Source organism: Typopeltis vanoorti, chromosome 13, assembly GCF_054136105.1.
Source record: "Typopeltis vanoorti isolate ZY-2024b chromosome 13, IOZ_Tvanoo_1.0, whole genome shotgun sequence".
NCBI classification, from domain to species: Eukaryota; Metazoa; Arthropoda; class Arachnida; order Uropygi; family Thelyphonidae; genus Typopeltis; species Typopeltis vanoorti.
The window spans coordinates 5,404,226-5,426,732 of NC_143561.1; the positions used below are offsets into that span (position 1 = coordinate 5,404,226).

The 22,507-nt window shown below is 34.0% G+C and overlaps 1 protein-coding gene across 2 annotated transcripts in view; it reads left to right on the forward strand.

Moving 5' to 3' along the window:
• Chd1 (chromodomain-helicase-DNA-binding protein 1) overlaps positions 1-22,507 on the forward strand; it is a 557,090-nt gene that overhangs the window by 492,245 nt on the left and 42,338 nt on the right. For both annotated transcript variants that reach the window (XM_090402402.1, XM_090402403.1), the window contains exons 34-35: positions 2,438-2,594; positions 9,244-9,452. In XM_090402402.1, coding sequence (XP_090258528.1) covers positions 2,438-2,594; positions 9,244-9,452 — 366 coding nt within the window. The remainder of the gene's footprint in view (positions 1-2,437; positions 2,595-9,243; positions 9,453-22,507) is intronic.

Sequence of the window (22,507 nt, forward strand, 5' to 3'; positions counted from 1 at the left end):
CTATCATATCCTGTACACCCCTTGAGGGTACATGGCAAGAATTTGATGATGATGATGATGACAAGATACATTACTAGTTTTGTACATCTTCAGATTGAATTCAAATAGGAAAAATATATTAATACAGAAATTTCTAAATTAATAACTGTTATACTTTGAACGAACATATTATCTCCACATCTTAAGAAATTTCAATCTGTTTAGAAATCTTTGCTGTTTTATATTGAGGAGTCAATTTGAATACTAGTGGGATAGAGCAGGTTCGAGGTTTAGAGGTGCAGGAGGAGAGTGTGTTCAACATACTGAGTACTCTGGATGTTAGTAAAGCTGTAGGACTGGATGGTATTTCACCATGAGTTTTGAGAGAATGTGTTAAGGAACTGACAGAGCCCTTGACCTGGCTTTTCAATGAAAGTCTGGCTGCAGGAAAGGTGCCTGTGGAATGGAACGAAGGTAAGATAGTGATAGTAAGATAGTTAGTAAGATCTTGGAGAAAGTAGTGAGGGGCCATATACAGCATTGGGCAGATGAGGGTAATGTTATCAGTGAGAGTCAAACATGGATTTGTGAAGGGAGCACTCTTGTTTTAGCAATATGCTAGCCTTTTATGATAAAGTTACAAGAGCATTAGATGAGGGGAAAGGCATATACTGCCATTTTCCTAGACTTAGCAAAGGCATTTGACAGGGTGCCACATGATAAGCTGATATTTAAGTTGCAGCACATGGATCTGGATGTCAGATTGGTCAACTGGATTCAGGATTGGCTGTCCAATAGCTATCAGAGAGTTGTGTATGGTGGAGCAATATCAAAGAAGCAGAAGATTACAAGTGGGGTTCCACATGGCTCAGTATACTGGGACCTATATTGTTTAACCTTTATATCAATGACATTGCCAGTGGATTGCAAGGGGATATTCAGTTGTTTGCGGATGATGCGAAGCTAGGAAGGATTATTAGTAATAGTGCAGATGTGATAGCCCTGCAAGAGGATTTGAATAAGCTAGATAGATGGGCAAATGAATGGGGGTGTCATTTTATTGCAGCAAAATGTAAGGTCTTGAGGTTTGGGAAACATCGATGGGATGCAACATACTCTATGGGAGGAATTATGCTGGAGGAAGTAGAGGAGACAAGAGATCTGGGGTTGATGGTTGATAGAAACCTGAAGTTTAGGGGACATATTGCAAAGGTGGTGAAGGTAACACAGAGGATTGCTGCAATTATGAGAAGGACTCTGACCTGCAGAGATAAGAGGGTTATCATTCCATTGTATAAGTCTCTGATCAGACCATACTTGGACTATTGTTCTCAGATTTGGTCTCCAGGATTTGAAGGGGATAAATTAACTGTGGAAAGGATACAAAGACAGATGACAAAGATGGTTTCAGGACTGTACAAGGATAGTTATGAGGATCGGCTGAGGGAATGTGGACTGCAGAGTTTGGTGGATAGAAGAAGGAGATGTGATATGATTGAGACTTTTAAACTGTTGAGAGGTGGTTACAGGGTTGACACTGGGGAGTTCTTTCGCTTGGTTGAACAGCGGGAAGGAGTGATGACAAGAGGCCATCCCTGGAAGTTACGAAAGGAAACTGTGAGCAAGAGGGTGAGGAGTGGTTTCTTTGCATGGAGGTTGGTTGAACCATGGAATGTATTGTCTGATGGATTGGTGAGAGTGAGAACGGTCAATGCATTTAAGGAGTGGTATGATAGACTTTATGTTTCCTAGGAGGGACCTCCCTCGATGAGCCTTGATAGACTTGTTTCTTAGAAAGGGCCTCCCACGATGAGTCTTTTGACTCCATGGAGGCCTGAATAATAATAATAATAATAATAATAATATACAGTTTTTCAAATTTATGAATATTAAAAATGAATGACTCACCATGCGTGCATATCAATGAGACTTTTCTTATTTCTTGTGTCTTCTCTGCATGTGAATTTGTGCACATCTTTATGTTGGAACATGGTGTTAGTAATGTTGATCCATGTCTGGAACAGAAATCCATTAGGTATTTAGCATTATTATTAGCTTTGTTCTTTTCTCCAAATTTTTCCTAAACATTTTTATATATCTGGTAACCATTATCTATTCTTCTAATTAGATCAACAAAGAACAACTTTTTCTTTTTCTTAGTGTCAGCTGCCTTCTCTAACGCCTTGAAAAATTCTTTCACTTTTTCGTCAGTAAAACCTGTGAGACCATAGGCATAAGTTTCATTGCCTTCCATTCAAGATTATCCTTGTGTTTGTTATTGAATACTATTGCTACTCCTTCCTTTTCCTGATTATTATTGCCTGAATATAACATTAATCGTGGATTTGTAATTTAGGAGAATCTTACTGCACTTTTTGTCTTTATTTTGATAGCACTTATTAGTAGACTATATTGATTAAATATAATTATGCTCACTTAACTTCCTTTCTGTTTGCAGTTTTCTGTGGATTTTTGTAGCTAAATTTACCACATTTGATCCTAAGAAGCTGTACAAACTTTATAAGCATGCTGTAAAGAAGCTTGAAGGAGAGAGAAATTTAAAACCAAAAGATCGAGAACATGAAAGTAAAGAAAAACTTAAAATGCATGATGAGGTGAGTGTTAATCATATCTTTATGAATCTTTGTTATGAACAGTAATTAACTATAAATGAATTTATATGATAAGAAGTATAACAAGTTTAGTGGAGATTCACTTTAGAACATTTTATATGTAATTAAACTCCTGCCTTCATAGCTCATTATTAACAATGCCCTCTTTAGTCAAAAGAACTAAGTTCAAATCCCATCTAGGATGCAGAGTCTTTATGCTTTTTTGACTGATGGCGAGTTAGCTGGTCTGGTCTGAAAATTTGAATTGTTGTTTTTCATTCCATCTTGTTTTCACCTTGATTCTGCTCCTCCGTATACCACTTTTTTTATATCTGTCCAGCAGCCATCCTCTTATTCACTTAACCAGTGTCACATCCATTCCCATTTTTTCTAATTTGCCTGACAATGTTCCATGTGGTATTCTGTCAAATACCTTTGCAAAATCCAGCAGAATTATCATGTGCCATTCCCTTTATCCAATTCAGCTGATACCCTATTATAAAAAGTTAGTAAATTACTAATGCATGACCTACAGTAAACTTCACAAAACCCCTCACACAGTATCATATTTTTATCTGCCCATTCTTGAATTCTCTTTGTTGACCAATTTTTCCAGTACTTTTACCACCACTCCTGAGACTGGTTGGTTTATAATTTGCTACTGCAATCTTAGAACCTCCCTTATGAACAAGATTTATTTTGTTCTCTTTCCACTCCCTTTGAACTCTACCATAGCTGAGACTTAAATTAAAGAGCCCAGTCAGAGGCATTGCCAGTTCTCTTGCACATATTCGCAAAACCCAAGCCGATATCCCATCTAATCCCACAACTGTATTTACATTGAGATTCTGCAATATCCTAAGAACCTCCAATTCATCCACCTCTGTTCTTACATTAGTGTTTGTCACATGTGAAAGCAGTAACCTCACTTAGATGATATACCCTTACAAAGTGGTCACTCAGTAACTCAACTGATGACATCATTACTCATTAAAGGTTAATCTTCCTCTTACTTTCCACATAATGAAAGAACTCTGTGATTTCCTTTGGCCTGCTTGGCTAGATTCTTCGTATTTTGCCATGCTGGTCACCTTTCTTGCCTGTGCCTTGTAATTCATGAGTTTGCTTGTCACCTTTTTCTTTATATACCCTCCACAGCATCTCCTTCTTCTGCAGCTTGTGCTTAATGATATTGCTCATCCATCTAACTCCTACCTGATTAACCCTCCTTACCTTAGTATACAACTTAATATTGCCCTTAAGATGACCCTTAACTATCTCTCATGCACTACTAACATCCTTACCCTGCATTGTTTTATGCCATGGCACAGACTTAAGCTTCCCCCTAAGCTTGTCATAATCACCTGCCTTGTAATTCCACATATATCCCTTCTTGACAGAATATTCCTCATGTTTTAGACTGTATGATCACTTTTGACAATCAGAGGCAATTGTGTCACCTTGGTTATGGATAGCTCTTCTGATCCTGTGACCAGATCCAGTATTCTCACTCCCCCTAGCCCTATCATCAAAAGAAAGAATATTCCCATGCCAGGAACAAACATTGGACCTCACAGGTGAAAGCCAGGTACCTTACCCACTAGACGACATTATGATAGTACTACATGAAAAAGTTACGCCATTACTAACTTCCATCAACAATTTTCCTCCAAATTAATCTGTTATCTTTCAAGACTCCAACATTATAAGTACTTATATTTCTGGTTTTTAAGGCACTTTTTACAACTACATCTTTGTCTCCCTCTGGATTTTTTTTCCAGCCAACTTGGCAAAGAACAGTTATTTTGCTAATCTTTTCTCACTAATTCTGTTTAACCATCTGAGATTAGCTCTGCTAACACATTCCAGAATGCTAATAAAGTTCTTTCCTAATATCCTCATTTTTAATGTGATGCTGCCATTAATGCCATCTGTTCCCTCTACTAATCTTTTTCATAACTCTCACATCAGAAGTTTCCAGTCTTTGATCAAGTGTTTTGCTTTTGACCCAGCTCTCAGCTCCATAAGTTAAAATTGGTTTGAACACTGCCTTGTATACAGCTAATTTAGCATTTTGACTAATTTCTTTCTTATTCCATATAAATTTATTCATCTGACTTCCTACCATACCAGCTTTGCTAATTCTGGTATCTGTTTCCAAGTTTAATTTGACATCTTCACTAAAAATTGTGCCTAAATAGCTTTAATATTTTACTTGTTCTATAATTCATCGTTCAGGATTCAGTTGATGCTTTGAATCTACCTATTTTCATTGTCTTTGTCTTTTTAATGCTGATTTTCATACCAAATTTATTACAGCAGTTTTAACCAGGCAATTTGGTCAGGGAATCCTGCAGATTTGTCATGGATTTATTTAGGAGAATAACATCATCTGCATGGTATAAAGAGCTGAAATTTACATCTACAATTTTGATATCAGGTTTAATACTGTTTTCCTTCATGATGTGATCCATATAGATGATGAATAGTTGCATAAGTTGCTAACTGCTGATTTACAAATCAAATAGAGTGTATTTCTTGATATAATGTCCCATTTACACCATATAACTGGAGCATTTTGAACTGCTTTAATCTTGGCACTTTGTCATATGCCTTTTCCAGATCAACAAAACAAATACAGATCCCAATGTTTCTCAAATGTTTGTCTTAACATGAAAATATGACAATCTCTATTTGGCCTGAATCCAGCTTATTCTTCACCAAGCATCCCTTCCACAATTGTTCTTAGCTCTTTCTCAAGGAAATACCTCTGTAATTCTCACATTCAGTTTTATTTCCCTTTTCATGGATGGGTATTATGAGAGCTCCACTTCAATCAGCTTGAATTCAACCATCTTACCAGGCCTTCTGGGTTGTGCATTGCAGCCACTGCAAAAGTTTTATAACTGTATTCCCGTTGGGAATTTTCTACCACCATGCTGAACTGCTTGTTTCATTTAGCAGTCTTTCTAATTAAAGTGTTTCATTTCTAAGCATTTTTATTGGTCCAGAATATTTTGCCACCTTCCTGATATTTATTTTCTATGTTCTTACCAAAGTCTTCCCATGACTTTTGTTTAGCTAGTTTTACACAGTACTTTGCTTTCTTGCATTTTTCTCTGTATTTTCTAAGAGCACAAGCTGACTTATTTGCCAGGAACTTTTGGTAGGCTTTCTTCTTTTTCTTGACTGCCTCTTTAACTTCCTGTGTCCACCAGGAAGTTATGATTTTTCTATCCTTGCAGACAACCTCACTACATGCCTCTCTGTCCCCCCCCCCTTTACCTTCAATAATAGTGAGATATCCAAACACGATCATATTTCTTTACTTGGACTGACCAGCACCTCCAGTCTTTCATGGCACAACCACATTTCAACTATAGCTTCTGCAGCTGCCAAAAAACTTGGTGTACTTTTTTGCACAAGACACTACTTCACACCTCCACAACTGTTAACTCTATACAAAGCCCAAATCCACCCAACCATGGAATATTTCTTGATTCTATCAGGAGAGGGCACTCTAGATAATTAATGATCTCTCTCTCACCTACCCACTTCAGTTTCTGCCTTGTGCCTCTTCTACAAATACTCCCATGGACAGTGTTCTACTGAATTGTCCACTATTATTCCTCCACTCTCCTTCAAAATCATTAAAACCAACACCCCTTTACAGTTCATCTTGAATCTCACAAACCAACTTCTCTGCCTCCTCTTTTATTCCATCTTCTTCTGTCCTTTGGAATGATAGAAGTAGATGGAATCCCCAAAGATTACAACCCTCAGCTGTTCAAGCAAAATGTGAACAGACTCCTCCATGCTTCTGTTCCTCTTGCCAATATATGGCACTAGTGTTCTATAGGTCTTGTGGCCTTTTGTGTGTGGATCAGAAATTAAAAAATAAAATAAAAATTATATTTAAAAACAGATAACCAGTATGATAGATTTTTACAAAATATTGCAAACTTATAATACAATGGTACTATGTATAATCGACTAATAAACAAGATGGTCATTTCACACTTCTCTTCTTGTCCACGTCATTCATCAACTGTTTTACATCTTCTCTCATACCATAATTATCTCCTTTTAAGTCAATATAAACTGAAATGAACTTTGTTTTTGATTTCATTTGCAACTTTTATCATATGTACCAACTGCATGTGCACTCACACTTTATCTGTAACTCATTTTGATGGGATATAGTGAGAAAAAATTCCTTATTCCCTCTGCTATGTCTATTGTTGCTTTTGTGTGTTCTGCTATTGTACCAGTTGTGTTTGGAAAGCTTCCAAAAGATTAGCAAATCAAGTGTTCTCTGCCAGGTTGGCAGGAAAAAGACCCAGAGGGAGATCAACATATAGGTGGATTGATACAGTAAAAAGTGCCTTAGAAGACAGAAATATAAGATCTGATAATGGTGGAGTCTGATAGATAGGAGGTCAGTAATGATGTAAGATTTCATGTAGTACTTCATATCCTGTACATCTCTTGAGGGTACATATCAGGAATTTGATGATGTTGATGATGATGATGAGATCATGTTTTAGCAATTTCCATGTATTTTACAACAATGTTATGGCCGAGTTGGATAAAGGAAATGGATGCACTATGATAATGTTGGATTTTGCTAAGGTATTTGATAGGATAATACTACACGAAAGGCTGTTGCATGAACTAGAGAATATAGAATTGGAATATAAATTTTGACTTCGATCAGTGGATGATTGACAGTTATCAAAAAGTGGTATGTGATGGGTGTGAATCTGGCAGATTTAAGGTGATCAGTCATTTGCCATTGTTGTTCAGTCTATACATTAATGACATTAGGAAGTGTCTAACAGGAGATGTGCAATTGTTTGCCGATGATGCAAAGATAGGCAAGGCAATTGGATGTTACTGATATCCAGCACTTACAAAATTATTTGGATAGGCTGGAAATTGTTTAATGTTCAGTTTAATGAGAGTAAGTGTAAAGTTGTGCACTTTGGGATGATGAGATTTCCAGCAGCATATTATATTAGAAGGGATATACTACAAGAAACTGATGATGACTATGCAAATACGACTCAGAAGATAATTGTGATGTTGAAGTAAAACCTCGACAATGTAAGGATAAGGAAGTCATTTTGCATCTTTATAAGGCCTTGATAAGACCACACCTGGATCAATGTGTTGAGATTTGGTCTCCCAGATTCCAAGAAGATAAAAGAAGCTGTGTAAAGAAGAGTTACAAAAATTATATCTGGATTATGGGATTTATGTTATGAGGACAGATTGTATGTGAATTACAGACTGATTAACAGGAGAAAAAGTGATGATATGATAGAGGTCTATAAATATTTGAATTGGTATTATAGGATATCGTCTGATGAAATTTTTCATTATACAGAAGGTGGCGAGAGAATGGGGGCAGGACATCTGTGGAAGTTAAATTTGTTTGCAGTCAAGAAAGGGATAAGAGCTAGACTTTTCTCTCACAGAGCAGTGAGTGGAATAGTTTGCCTTTAAGGGCAAAGTATTCCACTAGATGATTCACACTAGATGAATGCATCTCATGTGGGTGAATTTAAGTGAAGGTATGACAGTTTGGGTGATTTAGGTGAGCTGAGTACTTGACTCACTGGAGGTCTCAGGTAATAATAATAATAATAATAATAATATTTTCATTTAAAACTAATCGGCTTAATCCTTGTCTGAAAAAGGTCTAATAAATTTAGAGTAGTGTATATAGCTCTTGATATTGCATACAAAAAGCATAAACAGTATCAAGTGATTATATAGTAATTAAGTAGTTCTTTATATTGTGAATGCATTATTAACACATATTTCAATAATGTCAGATATTTGTAGACTCAGAATGATAACTTTGCACTCTGTAATTAAATTTTATATAGCACATATTTTTATTGCTGTTCACTCTATTGTGAATTAATTCTCATTCTCATTTAATGATAAACAAATTTATCTGATATTTTTAAAAAATTCTAATTATCTTATATATATGTTGCCATATTGTTGCAAATAAGTGCAGGTCTATTCTATATTAAATTTTCAATAACTAAAAAATCAAAAGAAATTTTAAACAGTATGCATCTCTTGGCATGTATCGAATGACCTCTTTTAGGCCACATCTAGTTAATGATATGATCATGTTCCGACCACCTGGTTTGAACCATGCTGTCAGAACTCTGCTAAATTTGTTGAATCTACTGTAAGTGAAGAATTTATGGAGACACAACACATGTGTTAGAACATTCTAACATGTGTGTTGTGTCTCCATAAATTCTTCACTATGAATGCTGACCACCGTATAACCTTAAAAAAAAAAAATCTACCGTAGGTATATTTAATTTGTATAACCAAAAAATGTTTTTAATAAATAAAAAATAAAAAAAAGTTTCATATGCTTGTAATTTATTATAATGCAAATTTTAGGAAAATAAATACCTTTAAAATTATTCATGTATGAATGAAATATCATCATAACATCTCCCAAATTGCCTTTTCCTGAGAGGGAGTACACCATGTGTTGCTTAAATTTTAAAAGTGGTATATGGGTAATGAAAGTTTAGGAAACATTGATCTGCAGAATTCATTTAAATATACAAAAGTTTCTTCAGGTGTGATATCCCAATAATGCAATTTTATATAGTCTAGCCAACAAAGTCAGGTATCTTCCTACTCCACAAAACCTGAAAAGCCAAAGTCTCCTCCTCCTGGACAGACAGTTAAACGTCATTTAGATGATGAAAATACTACTGATCGCCAGCAGCCTCCACATAAGAGAATGCATGAGGGAAGAGAATCTAGAGATTGGAATCGGGATAATAGAGAACATTCTGACAGAGAACGAAAAGAAAGGTAGATATATAATTTAATAATGAATGTACATTTGAATTTTTTTCCTTTTCATAATTGTATTTTTTTTCAATTTGAGTATTACTAGTTAATATCTGTTCATGTTGGTATTTTATTATTATTATTGACCTTTCACTAAGAGACTTATGTCCATCTATGATGGTAGTGGAATGAACTTAAAATATTCAAATTCATATTTATGAATTTGAATATTTTATGTTCAGATTTATAAATATGAATTTGAACAGCACTGTCTTTTCCATACCATTTTTCCCAACAGACACAACCTCGGACACTTTAAGGAACACATTAACAATTCCTTTCTCAGCCACTTTTTTTAGTTTTTGGAAGAACTGTGCTGCTTTTCCTGGTTTCTAGATTAAGAGTACATCAGCTACTTTCCACCATAGTGAGAAGCAGTTAAATCATAACTGCCATCAAGGGATGTTCAGGCTACTACTATGACAGCACTACATGATTAAGTTTGCATTATTAAAAATCTGCTATTCACAATTTTCCTCCAAATCAGTCTATTACTTGTGAGCACTCCAGTATTTTCATATCTAATTTGGCATCAAACACCTGTTTTGCTAACATCATTTAGATGATGAAAATACTACTGGTCGCCAGCAGCCTCTACATAAGAGAATGCATGAGGGAAGAGAATCTAGAGATTAGAATCGGGATAATAGAGAACATTCTGACAGAGAACAAAAAGAAAGGTAGATATATAACTTAATAATGAATGTACATTTGAATTTTTTTTCTTTTCATAATTGTATTTTTTTGAATTTTGACTATTACTAGTTAATATCTAGTTAGCAAAACACCTGTTTTGCTAACCTTTTCTCTCCCATTTTATTTAAGTGACCATACCACATTAGATTATCCCTACTCACACATTCTTGAATTCAATCAATGTGGAGTTTCTTCCTAATATCTTCATTTTTAATATGATTCTGCTATTGATGCTAACCATTCAGTACCCTAATTTTTCTCAGAACCCTCATATCTATGGTATCTAGTCTTTGATCAAGTACTTTATTTGTAACTCAGCTCTCAGATCCATAACTTAAAACTGGTTTGAACACTGTCTTATATACTGCTGGTTTAGTATATTGGCCTAAATTTCTCTCTTATTCCATATAGATTTGTTCAACTGGCTCCCTACCATACTAGCTTTGCTTATTCTGTTGTCTATTTCCAGATTTAACTTGCCATCTTCACTAAAAACTGTGTCTAGATAGTTGAAATATTTTACTTGTTCTATAGACTCTCCACAGAGAATGTAGCTGAAATTTTTTACGTTCCTGCCTATTTTCATAGTTTTGGTCTTTTTATTGCTGATTTTCATGCCAAATTTGTTGCAGCTGTTATACACTTTAGTTCGAGAATCCAGGAGATTTTCAAAGGATGTGTATTTTTGGAGTACAACATCATCTGCATAAAGCAAAGAGCTGAGGTTGATATCTCTAATTCCAATATCTAGTTTCATGCCATTTTGTTTCATATTGCAATTCATATAGATGATGAATAAGAGTGGGGATAATGTGCATCCTTGTCTTAGCTCTGATTTTACATCAAACCATTTTCCTGTATTTCTTTCAGTTCTAACTGCTGACTTACAACTTAAATATAGACTATGAATTGCTCTGTATAATGTTCCATTACCCCATATAATTGTAGTATTTTTGAAAAACTTTTCCCTGGGCACCTTGTTGTATGCCTTTTCCAGATGTACAAAACTCAAGTACAGATCCTTGTCAAACTTCCATGATTTTTCAACTCTGTTGTAAAGTGAAAAACTGATTCAGTCAACTTCTATTTGGCTTGCTCTTCTCCACTTTCTTTTCCACTATTTTTCTCAGCCTCTTTTCAAATATGCTTACATAAATCTTACCTGTAATGCTTAGTGGAGAAATTCCTGTGTGATTCTCACATTCAGCTTTATTTTATTTTTTATTTTTTTTAATGGATGGAATTGGAATAGAGCTCTACTCCAGTCATCTGGTATTCTACCTTCTGAAAAATTTTTGCAGTGTAGCCACGGAAAAACTTTTATACCACCATACTTAAGCATTTCTGGTCGAATATTATCTGTTCCAGCTATCTTTATGCATTTCAAGTTTTTGATGGCTTTTTCTATCTCAAGTATTATGTACTCCTATTTGCATTCCTCTTGAAATTTTTCTAGTGCGGTTCTGTTACTGCTTGGTTTGTTTAACAGTCTTTCTAAGTAATTACTCCAGACATCTAGGATATCCTTATGTTCAGTTTTTCACATCACCTTTATCATTTTTGATTCCTTTTACAGTACTCTTTCCTCCATTTCAAAGCTTTTTTTTCATAGCCTACAGCATATTTTGCCAACCTCTCATGACTTTTGTTTGGCTACTTTTACACATAGCTTAGCTCCTCTTACATTTCTCTCTACATTCTTTGAGGGCATCTGCCAATTTATTTGCTAGGAAGTTTTGGTATGCTTTCTTCTTTTCCAGGACTGCTTCTTTAACTTGTGTCCACCATGGTGTTCTTATTTTTCTATTCTTACGGATAACTTCACCACGTACCTCCCTAACTGAATCAATCCATGTCTTCTTCAGAGTTTGCTACTGGGACTCCAAGGTTTGGTTCTTGTTTTCGAGCCATTTCATTTTTTCTTCAATAATGTTTGCATAGTTGGGTCTACAGTTTACCTGTAAAAGTTGCTCAATTTTAATTCTTTTTAAAGCTTTGTTGCGCACTGTTATTTTTAATGCAATATCCATTTTCATTCTGCTTAGCACTAAGCATTGGTCTCTTCCAATTTCAAATCTACTGTACACTCTTATATCCTGAACCAGCATGATGATATCAACAATGATGCAGTCAATGAGGTTTTTCTTATTTCTTGTGTCTTCTATACATGTAAACCTGTGCACATCTTTTTGAATACATGGTGTTAGTAATGATTAGTCTGTGTCCTGAGCAGAAATTCAGCAAATGCTTACTCTACTGTTTAGATTTTTTCCTCTGAAGATATATTTCCAGGTCAGAGCAAAAAATGTCACTCTCAGAAAATAATACTCCATCTGAAAAATGTGCGTGTGTGTATTTATATATATATATCTGTATATTTTTGAAGATACATTTTTGAACAAAAAAAAAGCACGTTTTTTTTTTTTTTTTTTTTTTTTTGAGATGGTGCATTATTTTTTCTGATGAAAATTTTTTGCTCTAATTGGAAATATATTATACACACACACACACACACACACACACACACACACACACACATGGTATATGTATGTGTGTGTGTGTGTTTAAGACAGAGCATTATTTTCTGAGGTGAATTTTTTTGCTCCAAACTGGAATGATTTACCAGAGCAAAAAAAAAAAAAAAAAAAAATTCCTCCTCTGGACTAAATTCTTAGAGACATGTATCCTAGAAACAAAACATCAATTGTTTCAGTAGAATAGAAATATATTTACAAAAAATATATATCATTCCACTCCAGAATAATTGTCTGTGGTTTCAAAAAGATTTGCTCTTCGGATATTTATTTCATTCCCTGGTTGGGAGGGATATGAGTAGATGGAAGGGATAGATAATGTGTAGATCTTTTTTGCAGACAGGTTTGGTGAATAAAGGCAAGTTCCACTGTAAGAAAAGCTTGAGTGGAACAGAGGTTGGAGGCTCTTTTCACAAGGGTTTTGATGAAACCATATACAATGTTGCTAAGAAGGGGATGATGGGAAATTTTATGTATATATCTGTGTAGGTTGGTTTTCTGTAAACTGAAAAAAAAAAAAAAATAAAATAAATAAAAAAAGGTGCCATTGGGCAGATGTGTGATTAGAATATCTAAAAAATAAAAAAAAAGGCAAGCTGTTGCTATTTTCTTTTTCAATAATGAACTGGATTCTGGGGTGCTGACTGTTGAGGTGGAGGCATTTTTATCACACCTATTTATTGTAGGTGCGGTAATAGGTTTCTTTCTTGGAATATATACTGGGCAATTTTTGTATTCCACTTAAAAGAAAAAAGAAAATATTCATATTTTTTGAGTAATAGAAATATGCAAAAAAGAAGCATGGTAAAATTGCAGTTCTTGAGCGTATTAGGTAGACTTTCATGGAAATAAATGACTAATATGTGCAATTATTTTGATGAAACAAAGTTTTGACTAAAAACAATACATAGAACACAGGAATTTATTAGTCATTACCTAAATAAATAAATTAGTGTAATTTCTTTATTTAGATAATTAATGACTAATAAATTCCCTTGTTCTATGTATGCACTTATTATTTTATCTAAATAGTCCATCTTAAAGAAAAGCTGAAAGTGATCAAATATGATATACCACTGCATTATTTAAATTGTGGGAAGCATCTATAACTTAAGATTATAATATTTTTATTAATATAATGAAGAAACATTTTCAAGACTATCCAAGGATTTTAAATTTAATAACAAAACTGAAGCATTATATCTTAGAGCTATTTAATAGTTCATCATGTTCTGTTTATGATATGTACAAGGGAAGGGAGAAGATATATGATAATTATAAATGTTGGCATTAAAAATTCAAAAAAATTGTGTTATGCATGAAATCGGAACTAAATGTCACATAATAAAGTAGAACCTTTGTGACTTTTATCTTCTCATTGGAATATGGAAGGAACGTGATAGATTAAATTAAATTTATGATTTTAAAATCAGCAATGTAAATTTAATTTAATCTAACCAGTCAACACATGCAATAAACATTCTGCCAGGTGTCTTCCATATTCCAGTGAGATGATAAAAGCGACAAAGTTTCTATTTTCAGGACTCTATATCTTTTTCATCTCCATCTGTAAGCTAGTTAAAACTACAAGCCTGTAGCTTAGAAAGATATAATGCATCATATTGTTTGAGAGTACAGTTCTTTAATTGTACTTTCTCAAACTTAGTGACTGTCTCTCTAGAACTATATTATTTTCTTAGGCTTCTTTTCATGAGTGCCTTATCACTCTCTAGACATCAGGGTTGCCCACTGATTAAAAAGTGTCAGTTTTTTATCAGTTAAAACAACATATTTTTATTTATACTAATTTATTATGCAAATAATTCATTGCCTGATATTGCAGTTAAATGGTTGAAAACATCATTCAAACTAAAGTTTATTTATCCAACAGTAACACATTTACACCATTCTTCTAGTTTTATAACTTTATTTGACAACCCATGATATAGATGAAGATAATGCATTACAGATTAATTAAAGTGCATAAAAGTTTTGTAGTGGCCCTTCTCTTAATGCATAGCATTATACATGTCCACAAGGAGATGTGCTTTGCATTATGGGAGATACTGAGACAAGGAGTGATGAGAGCTTGGTCCACCTTTACCACGAGTTGCCTCAGTCCTGAAGATACTTCAGGCGCATACTTTGTTTGCTTATACTTGGATAAAGGATTAAACTAAATTTATTATTTTTGTAATTTTAATACAGAATGCTGGTTAAAAATTATAAATTTTAATATTTTATATTACTGAAAATCATATAAATTTTAATTTATGCTGATGATGTGCATGTGCCCAGTACAAAAAATAAATCAGAAACAATTACTGATCCACAATTTAATTAGCAGAATTTATTTATGGTTTATTCTTCATAACATCCAATTCTTATCGCCCTTCATATTTTACCCATTTTTTCAGACTGGAAAGTGCTACATTCAAGAATATTCTTTTATAGCTGAATTAGCTGATATTATATTTTTCATATCATACCATATTATATATATAGTGCATGTATATTTTATTGTGCAACCACCTTAGCAAATGCTAAAGTCGAGTTACATGCTTCCCAGTAGCAGCCTTTTAAACATTTGCTCAACGAGTAATTTAATCATTGACCAACTTACATCTTATCTCTTTCTGTCTTATATAAACTTTTCAATCTTCTAAATGATAAAAGTAGTAAAAATGTCATTGTATTTTTTTTACGTGCTCCATATAATTTAATTCAAAGATAATTTCTGATATTATTGAAACCCAGTGCATTTCATCTCATACCTTGAATCTTCATATAGGATAATAGTTTGATTAGTAGTCCACACGGTTAGCCAATTTGTTATGCGTGGGACCATATGCCTGGAAAAGGAGTGTCCTGCGTTCAATTCTTGTCTTTCTCTTCTAAGGATCTTTCTCAGACATAGCCAAGTTAGCCGGTCTTGGGCATGGACTGCAGGGTTTTCCTCCCCAGTTTATCTGGTGTTTTTCCTCCTGCAAAGCAGGCAAACCAGTCTTAAGACCACAATACTTCACAGACAATTACACATGGTTGAGCATGGGGTAACAACCCCCACCTGATAGTGAGTTATGAAATCCAAAAATGGGAGGTCAAGGCACTACATGGGGCTGTAGTGCCGAAGAAGTTTGACTACTAGTGTAATGTTAGATGGCATATCCATCATGGTAGAGGGGTGACACTGGACAGAACAAGTGAGACACCTTGGAAGCATACATATATATGCTCTTGGTAGGTCACCCTAGGTGTGAAAGTTGTTCTGCTTTATTTATCTAAATGCTCCAGACAAAAGCAGGAGAGGAGATGGATACCACCTGTCCTTAATTACCCACTATTTAGATATGAAGGAAGCCTTAGAGAACTCATGCCAGCTCAGTTATTGCGGACAAAAAAAGGACCATGTCATCTTTTGGAGACGCCAGGAGAGATTATGAAACTGTTTTACTGGTGACAGTGACCTTTCCATCAATATACAAATATTTAAACATGAATTTCATCTGAGTAACAGATTTATGATTAGAACATGGAATATTAGATTATTATACCAACATGGTCAATTCAAGATTCTGCAACTGGCACACTATGAATGGTCCATCACTGGTACATGTGAGATGGTGGCAGAATCTGGAGAATTAACAACAGATAAAAGAAATCTTTCTTTACTCAGGTACTCTGAAAGAGGGCAAGAAAGAGATGGGTTCTTGATCCAAAAGAATATCAAGTACTGTGTCACAGACTTTAAACCCAGGAATAGTAAACTTGCAATAGTAAGATTAAAGGGTAAACCACTAAATATATATGTATTATTCAAGTATTTATTTTACAAATGATTAATGTGCAGTTATTCTTATTCCTATTCAAAATAAATAAAAAATAAAATAAAAAAAAAGAACAGCAAAAAGTGCAATAATTTTAGGATAGTTAGCCTCACCATCCATCCAAGCAAAATAGTTTTGGACATCTTACTCTCATGTATTGAAGATAAAATAGAATCCAATTTTTCAGACTTCCAGGCTGGATTTAGAAAGAATAGGAGTACAATTGACCATATATTTATCTTCATATCATTGGAGAAAAATTTAGGCCTAAATATCTGAAATATTTTACTTATTTTATACTTTGTCTATTTTCATACTTTTTGTCTGTTTATTGTTGGTTATCACACCCAGTTTATAAAATAGCAGGTTGTTGTTATTCAGCTTAATTAAAAAATCCTGAAGACTTGTAGTAGATTAATTTAAGAATATAACATCATTAATGCATCATCTGCATTAATATCTCTAATTGTGATATCACATTTAACACCAGTTTCCTTAACATTGTCATCCATATAGACAAAAAAATGGCTATGAAGATAGTTTACACATCCTTGTCTTACACTTTATTTTACACCAACCCAATCTTCCTGTACATCCTTCAGTTTTGATTGATGAATTAAAAATTGAATATAGGGTCATATTGCTCTGTATAATGTCTTATTCACACACTATATAACAGTAGTATTTCTGAAGAGTTTTTCCTCTCAGCACCTTAATATGTGCCTTTTTCTGGATCTACAAAACTTTAATACAGATCCTTGCCATATTGGCCTGAGCTCACATTCTCAAGTTTCTCTTCAACAGTTTCTCCTAAAATATGCATAGATAAATCTCATGAGAAAACTCAGTAGGAAAAATTCCTCTGTAAGTTTCACATTCAATTTTATTTCCATGTTCATAGAGGATACATCAGAAGGCTTCCTCTTCTGGAATTCACCTGCCTGACCAAACGTTCAGAATTATGCGGTATAGCCACCATCAAAGTTTTTATCTCCATATTTGAGCATTTTATAGTCAAGTGTCATTTCAGCTCCCTTTCCACATTTTAATCATCATCATCATCAAATTCCTGATATATACCCTCCAGGGGTGTACAGGATATGATAGTACTACTTGAAAAATTTACATCATTACTATCTACAATTTTCCTCCAAATCAGTCAGTTAAATGTCAAGACTAATATTATCAGGTCTTATATTTATCTTATATTTATTTTAGACTTATCTGTCTTCTAAGGCACTTTTTACTGTATCAATCCACCTATATCTTGGTCTTTTTCCTGCCAACCTAGCAGAGAACACTTGTTTTGCTAATCTTTCTTCTCCCATTCTGCTTAAGTGACCATACCACCTTAGATTAGCTCTGCTAATGCATTCCTGGATGCTGACAATATCAAATTCTTTCCTAATATCCTCGTTTTTAATATGATATTGCTATTAATGCCATCTGTTCATGCCCCTAATCTTTCTCAGGACTCTCATATCTGCAGTCTCTAGTCTTTGGTCAGTTGTTTTACTTCTAACCCAGCTCTCAAATCCATAAGTTAAATTTGGTTTAAACACTGTCTTGTATACAGCTAATTTAGTGTTTTGGCTAATTTCTATCTTATTCCATATAAATTTATTCAGTTGACTTCCTACCATACCAGCTTTGTTAATTCTGTTGTCTATTTCCATATTTAACTTATCATCTTCACTAAAAATCATGCTCAAGTAGCTGAAATGTTTTACTTCTATAAGTTCTCCATTCACAATGCAGTTGATATTTTCAATGTTTCTGCCTATTTTCATTGTCTTTGTCTTTTTAAAGCTGACCTTCATACCATATCTATTACAACAGTTAATCAATTTAGTCAGGGAATCTTGCAAACTTGTAGCGGATTTATTTAGAAGTATAACATCATCTGCATAAAGCAAACAGCTGAGATTAACATCTAATTTTGATATCAGATTTAATACCACTTTCTTTCATAATGTGATCCATATAGATAATGAATAAGAGAGAGGATAATGTACATCCCTGTCTGACATTAGATTTAACATTAAACCATCTTCCTGTATTTCCTTCAATTCTAACTGCTGATTTGCAACTCAAATAAAGACTAAATATTGCTTGATATAATGCCCCATTAACACCATATAACTGTAGCGTTTGGAATAGCTTCTGTCTTCGCTCTTATCATATGCCTTTTCCAGATCTATGAAACTGAAATACAGATCTTTGTTATATTCCCATATCAGTGTTTTCTTCAGGGCCTCTCACTGAATCTTCAAGGTTTGGTTCCTGTTCTCAAACTCTTTCATTTTTCTTGAATAATGTTTGTGTATTTTAGTCTACAGTTCACATCTGAGAGCTGCTCAACTTTTATTTGCTTTAAAACTTTCTTACATGTTATTCTTTTCAATATGAAATTCAATTTTATCCTGCTCAAGACTAAATAGTGATCACTTCCAATTTCAAATCCTCTATACACTCTGGTGTCCTGCACAAGGGAGAAAACATCACTATCAACAATAACATAGTCGATGAGACTTTTCTTATTCCTTGCCTCTTCTCTCCATGTGAATTTGTGCACATTTTTATGTTGGAACATTGTGTTAGTAATTTCCAGTCCATTTTCTGAGCAGAAATCCAACAGGTATTTGCCATTATTATTAGCTTTGCTCTTTTCTCCAAATTTTCCCAAAATATTTTTGTATATCTGACAATCATTTCCTACTCTGCTATTTTTATGTTTATTATATTTTTATTTTTATTATATATTCAGTACTGAAATGTAACTGCATTTTGTGGGTATTTTCTGTCACTGAACATCTCATTCAGTAATTTTTAGAGCTATTACTGGCCTTATTAGCTGAGTGTATATTGCTTCTGCTCTCCAAGCCAATTGCGGGCATAGATGTTCATGAATCTTTTTAGCTAGTAGGTGAATTTTATTACTTTGTGTGAGATTACTCTGCTTAATATCCTTTTGATTTTGAATTTATTTTGTAGTATTCTTGCCTCCATTTCTAAACCTTCTGAGTAATCTCCAAAGGAGATTACTCAGAAGTCTTCATTCCCAAATCTTTCCATGACCTTTATTGAATCACTTTAAAAAAAATTACTGTATTACATTATTTTTTTTCTTGTGATTTTCTATTGGAGCCTATTAATTTGCTTGCCTGAAACTTTCAAAATGATTTCTTGTTTTTTCTTTATGAATTTTTTCATATTTGCAGACAGTTTCACCTCATTTACATAGTTCAATCACTCACTTTGCTTCAGATTTTGCCACTTGATTTCTTGAATAAGTTTGTTCCTTATTTTCAAACTCTGTCACATTTTATCCAATATTATTTGTATATATTTTTGTTTGCAGTTGACATGTGAAAGCTGTTTGACTTTTTGATTCTTTTTAAACTAGAACTCAGACTAGAGTGTTAACTTTCTAATTTCATATCTCTTGTGTATTAGTGTATCCTGAACCAGTCAGGAAATATCACTTTCAACAATAATATGATCAATAAGACATCTTATTTCATGTTTTCTCTTTATATGAATTTTTGGACATCTTTATGTTGGAACAGTTTAATAATAACCTAACACATCATTGTCAAAAACAGAAATCCAGCTATTACTATTGTTACAAGGGTTGTTTGAAAAGTTTGGTAATTTTCCAATAGACGGCAACACAATTCGTTCATTCATACCAGTGTCGGCACATATCATCTTTTTCATGACCCCCTGGCAAAAATTTTAGCCATGTGCGATGCATATTTCTCGTTTGGCAAACATTTAGAATGACTGCGTTCGCATTTTTCTTAAACATGGAGAAAAACGAGATTTGTGCAGTGATAAAACACTTTTATTTGAAGAAGTGGACAGTCATGCAGATCAACGCCGAGTTAGATGCAATTCATTGGGACTCTGCACCAGCATTAAAGACTATTTATTTTTGGATAAATGAGTTTAAATGTGGTCATAAGTCCATTGAAGATGAGGCACGCTCCGGATGCCCGAGTAAGGTCACTACAAAGGAAATGATTGACAGAATCCACGATATCTTTATGGAAGACTGCTGAGTGAAAGTGTGTGAGATTGCTAAGATTGTAGGCATCTCAACTGAACGGGTGTATAATATCCTGCACGAAAAATTGTGTGCACGATTGTTGACTGCCAATCAAAAATTCATGCGAAAAGACGTTTCAATGCAGTGTTTAGCGATGTTTAATCAAAATTCGCAGGATTTTTTGCATCGATTCCTGACTGTAGACAGAACATGGATCCACCACTGCACACCTGAATCCAAGCAGCAGTCAAAACAGTGGACAGTGCCCAGTGAAAGAGCACCAAAAAAAGTGAAGACTGTTTTTTCAGCTGGAAAGGTGATGGCCACATTTCAAAAAAAAAATGTGTTTAACTTATTTTTTTACCAAACTTTTCAAACAACCCTTGTATTAACCTTACCTTATCATTTCTTTTCATTGTTTACTTTGCTAGTTAGGTCACTAGCAAGAACCAGGTTTCTCTTTTCTTTATGCCATTTGCCTTTGTAATTACCCAAAGAATTCTTCTTTTTCACTGCTAGCTCAATGATCTTGCATACAAATAAGCACACATTGTTCAATTTCACTTTCAAGAAGTTTCTCTTCCTGTTTGTGTTAAATACTCTAGCTGCCCTTCCTTTCATAGATCACTATCATCTAAATTAATCTTAGAAGGAACTTGCCTGTGTTCCTCTTTGTATCAATAAGTCCAGTTATGTCCACATGTGATTAGCAATTCATCTGCTAGTTCATCCTCTTTTCCATTGAATGTTTCTTATACTAACATTGCCACAGTCCAATTCTTTTGAGGATTTCTGCTAAGTGTGTTGTTTTCTTGTTAACTATTATAACATAAAAGACAGTATAAGAAATCCATATAGTCAGTTGCCTCTAGTAAGGACATAATAAAAATATCAGAATGGGCATGTATAGCATAAAAGATGTAAGATCTTTTTCTGCACTTTTCAATCCCACCCCAGTTAAGTGAACATACTTGCCATAAAGATGCATATGCTTAGAAGCATTCATATACCTTTATGAAAGTCAATTTTAATGGTGGTGATAGCATAGGAAATTGCAACAGTTTATGTGATGTTTTTAAATTCAGATTTTTCCTAATTTGCTTAGCTAATATTCATATTTTATTCCATTTGTTCAATAAGAAATGTAGTGTGCAATTTCATTTTTAAGCATATACTCCTAATAGGAGATTTTCTAGAATTTTCTTGAAGAACTAAGTGTTACAGGTTGGGGGAGAGAGAGAATGGGGCAAGTCAGACATTTATTCAGTTTTGAAACCCTACATAAAGTTCAATCACGAAACTGGATGGTTTTCAAGTTAAAGGGAGAATTTTTTTTTTTTTTTTAAATATTAAAAAAAAAAAAAGGTTTAAAAGTTTTGCAGTGGCTGTACTACATAATTCAGAGGGCCTGTTCAGAAAGTCAAATGACAAGGTGCCCAGAGAAAAGCTTTTCAAAACACTACAATTATGTGGGGTGAATGAACATTATACAGATCAATCCATAATCTGTATTTAAGTTGTCAGTCAACAGTTAGAATGAAGGAAATACAGGAAGCCAGTTTGATGTAAATCAGGGGTAAGACATAGATACACATTATCTCCATTCTTGTTCATCATCTATATGGATCACATTATGAAAGAAAGTGGCATCAAGCCTGATATTAGAATTGGAGATGTCACACTTAGCTCTTTGCTTTATGCGGATGATGTTGCACTCCTAAACACATATATTGCAAGTCTCCACGATTTATTAACAATTGAATAACAGCTGTAACAAATTTGGCATGTCTAAAAATATGAAAATAGGCAGGAACATAGAACAAGTAAAATATTTCAGCTATTTAGGCACATTTTTTAGTGAAGATGACAGGTTAAATCTGGAAATTGACAAATTGGCAAATCAAAAGG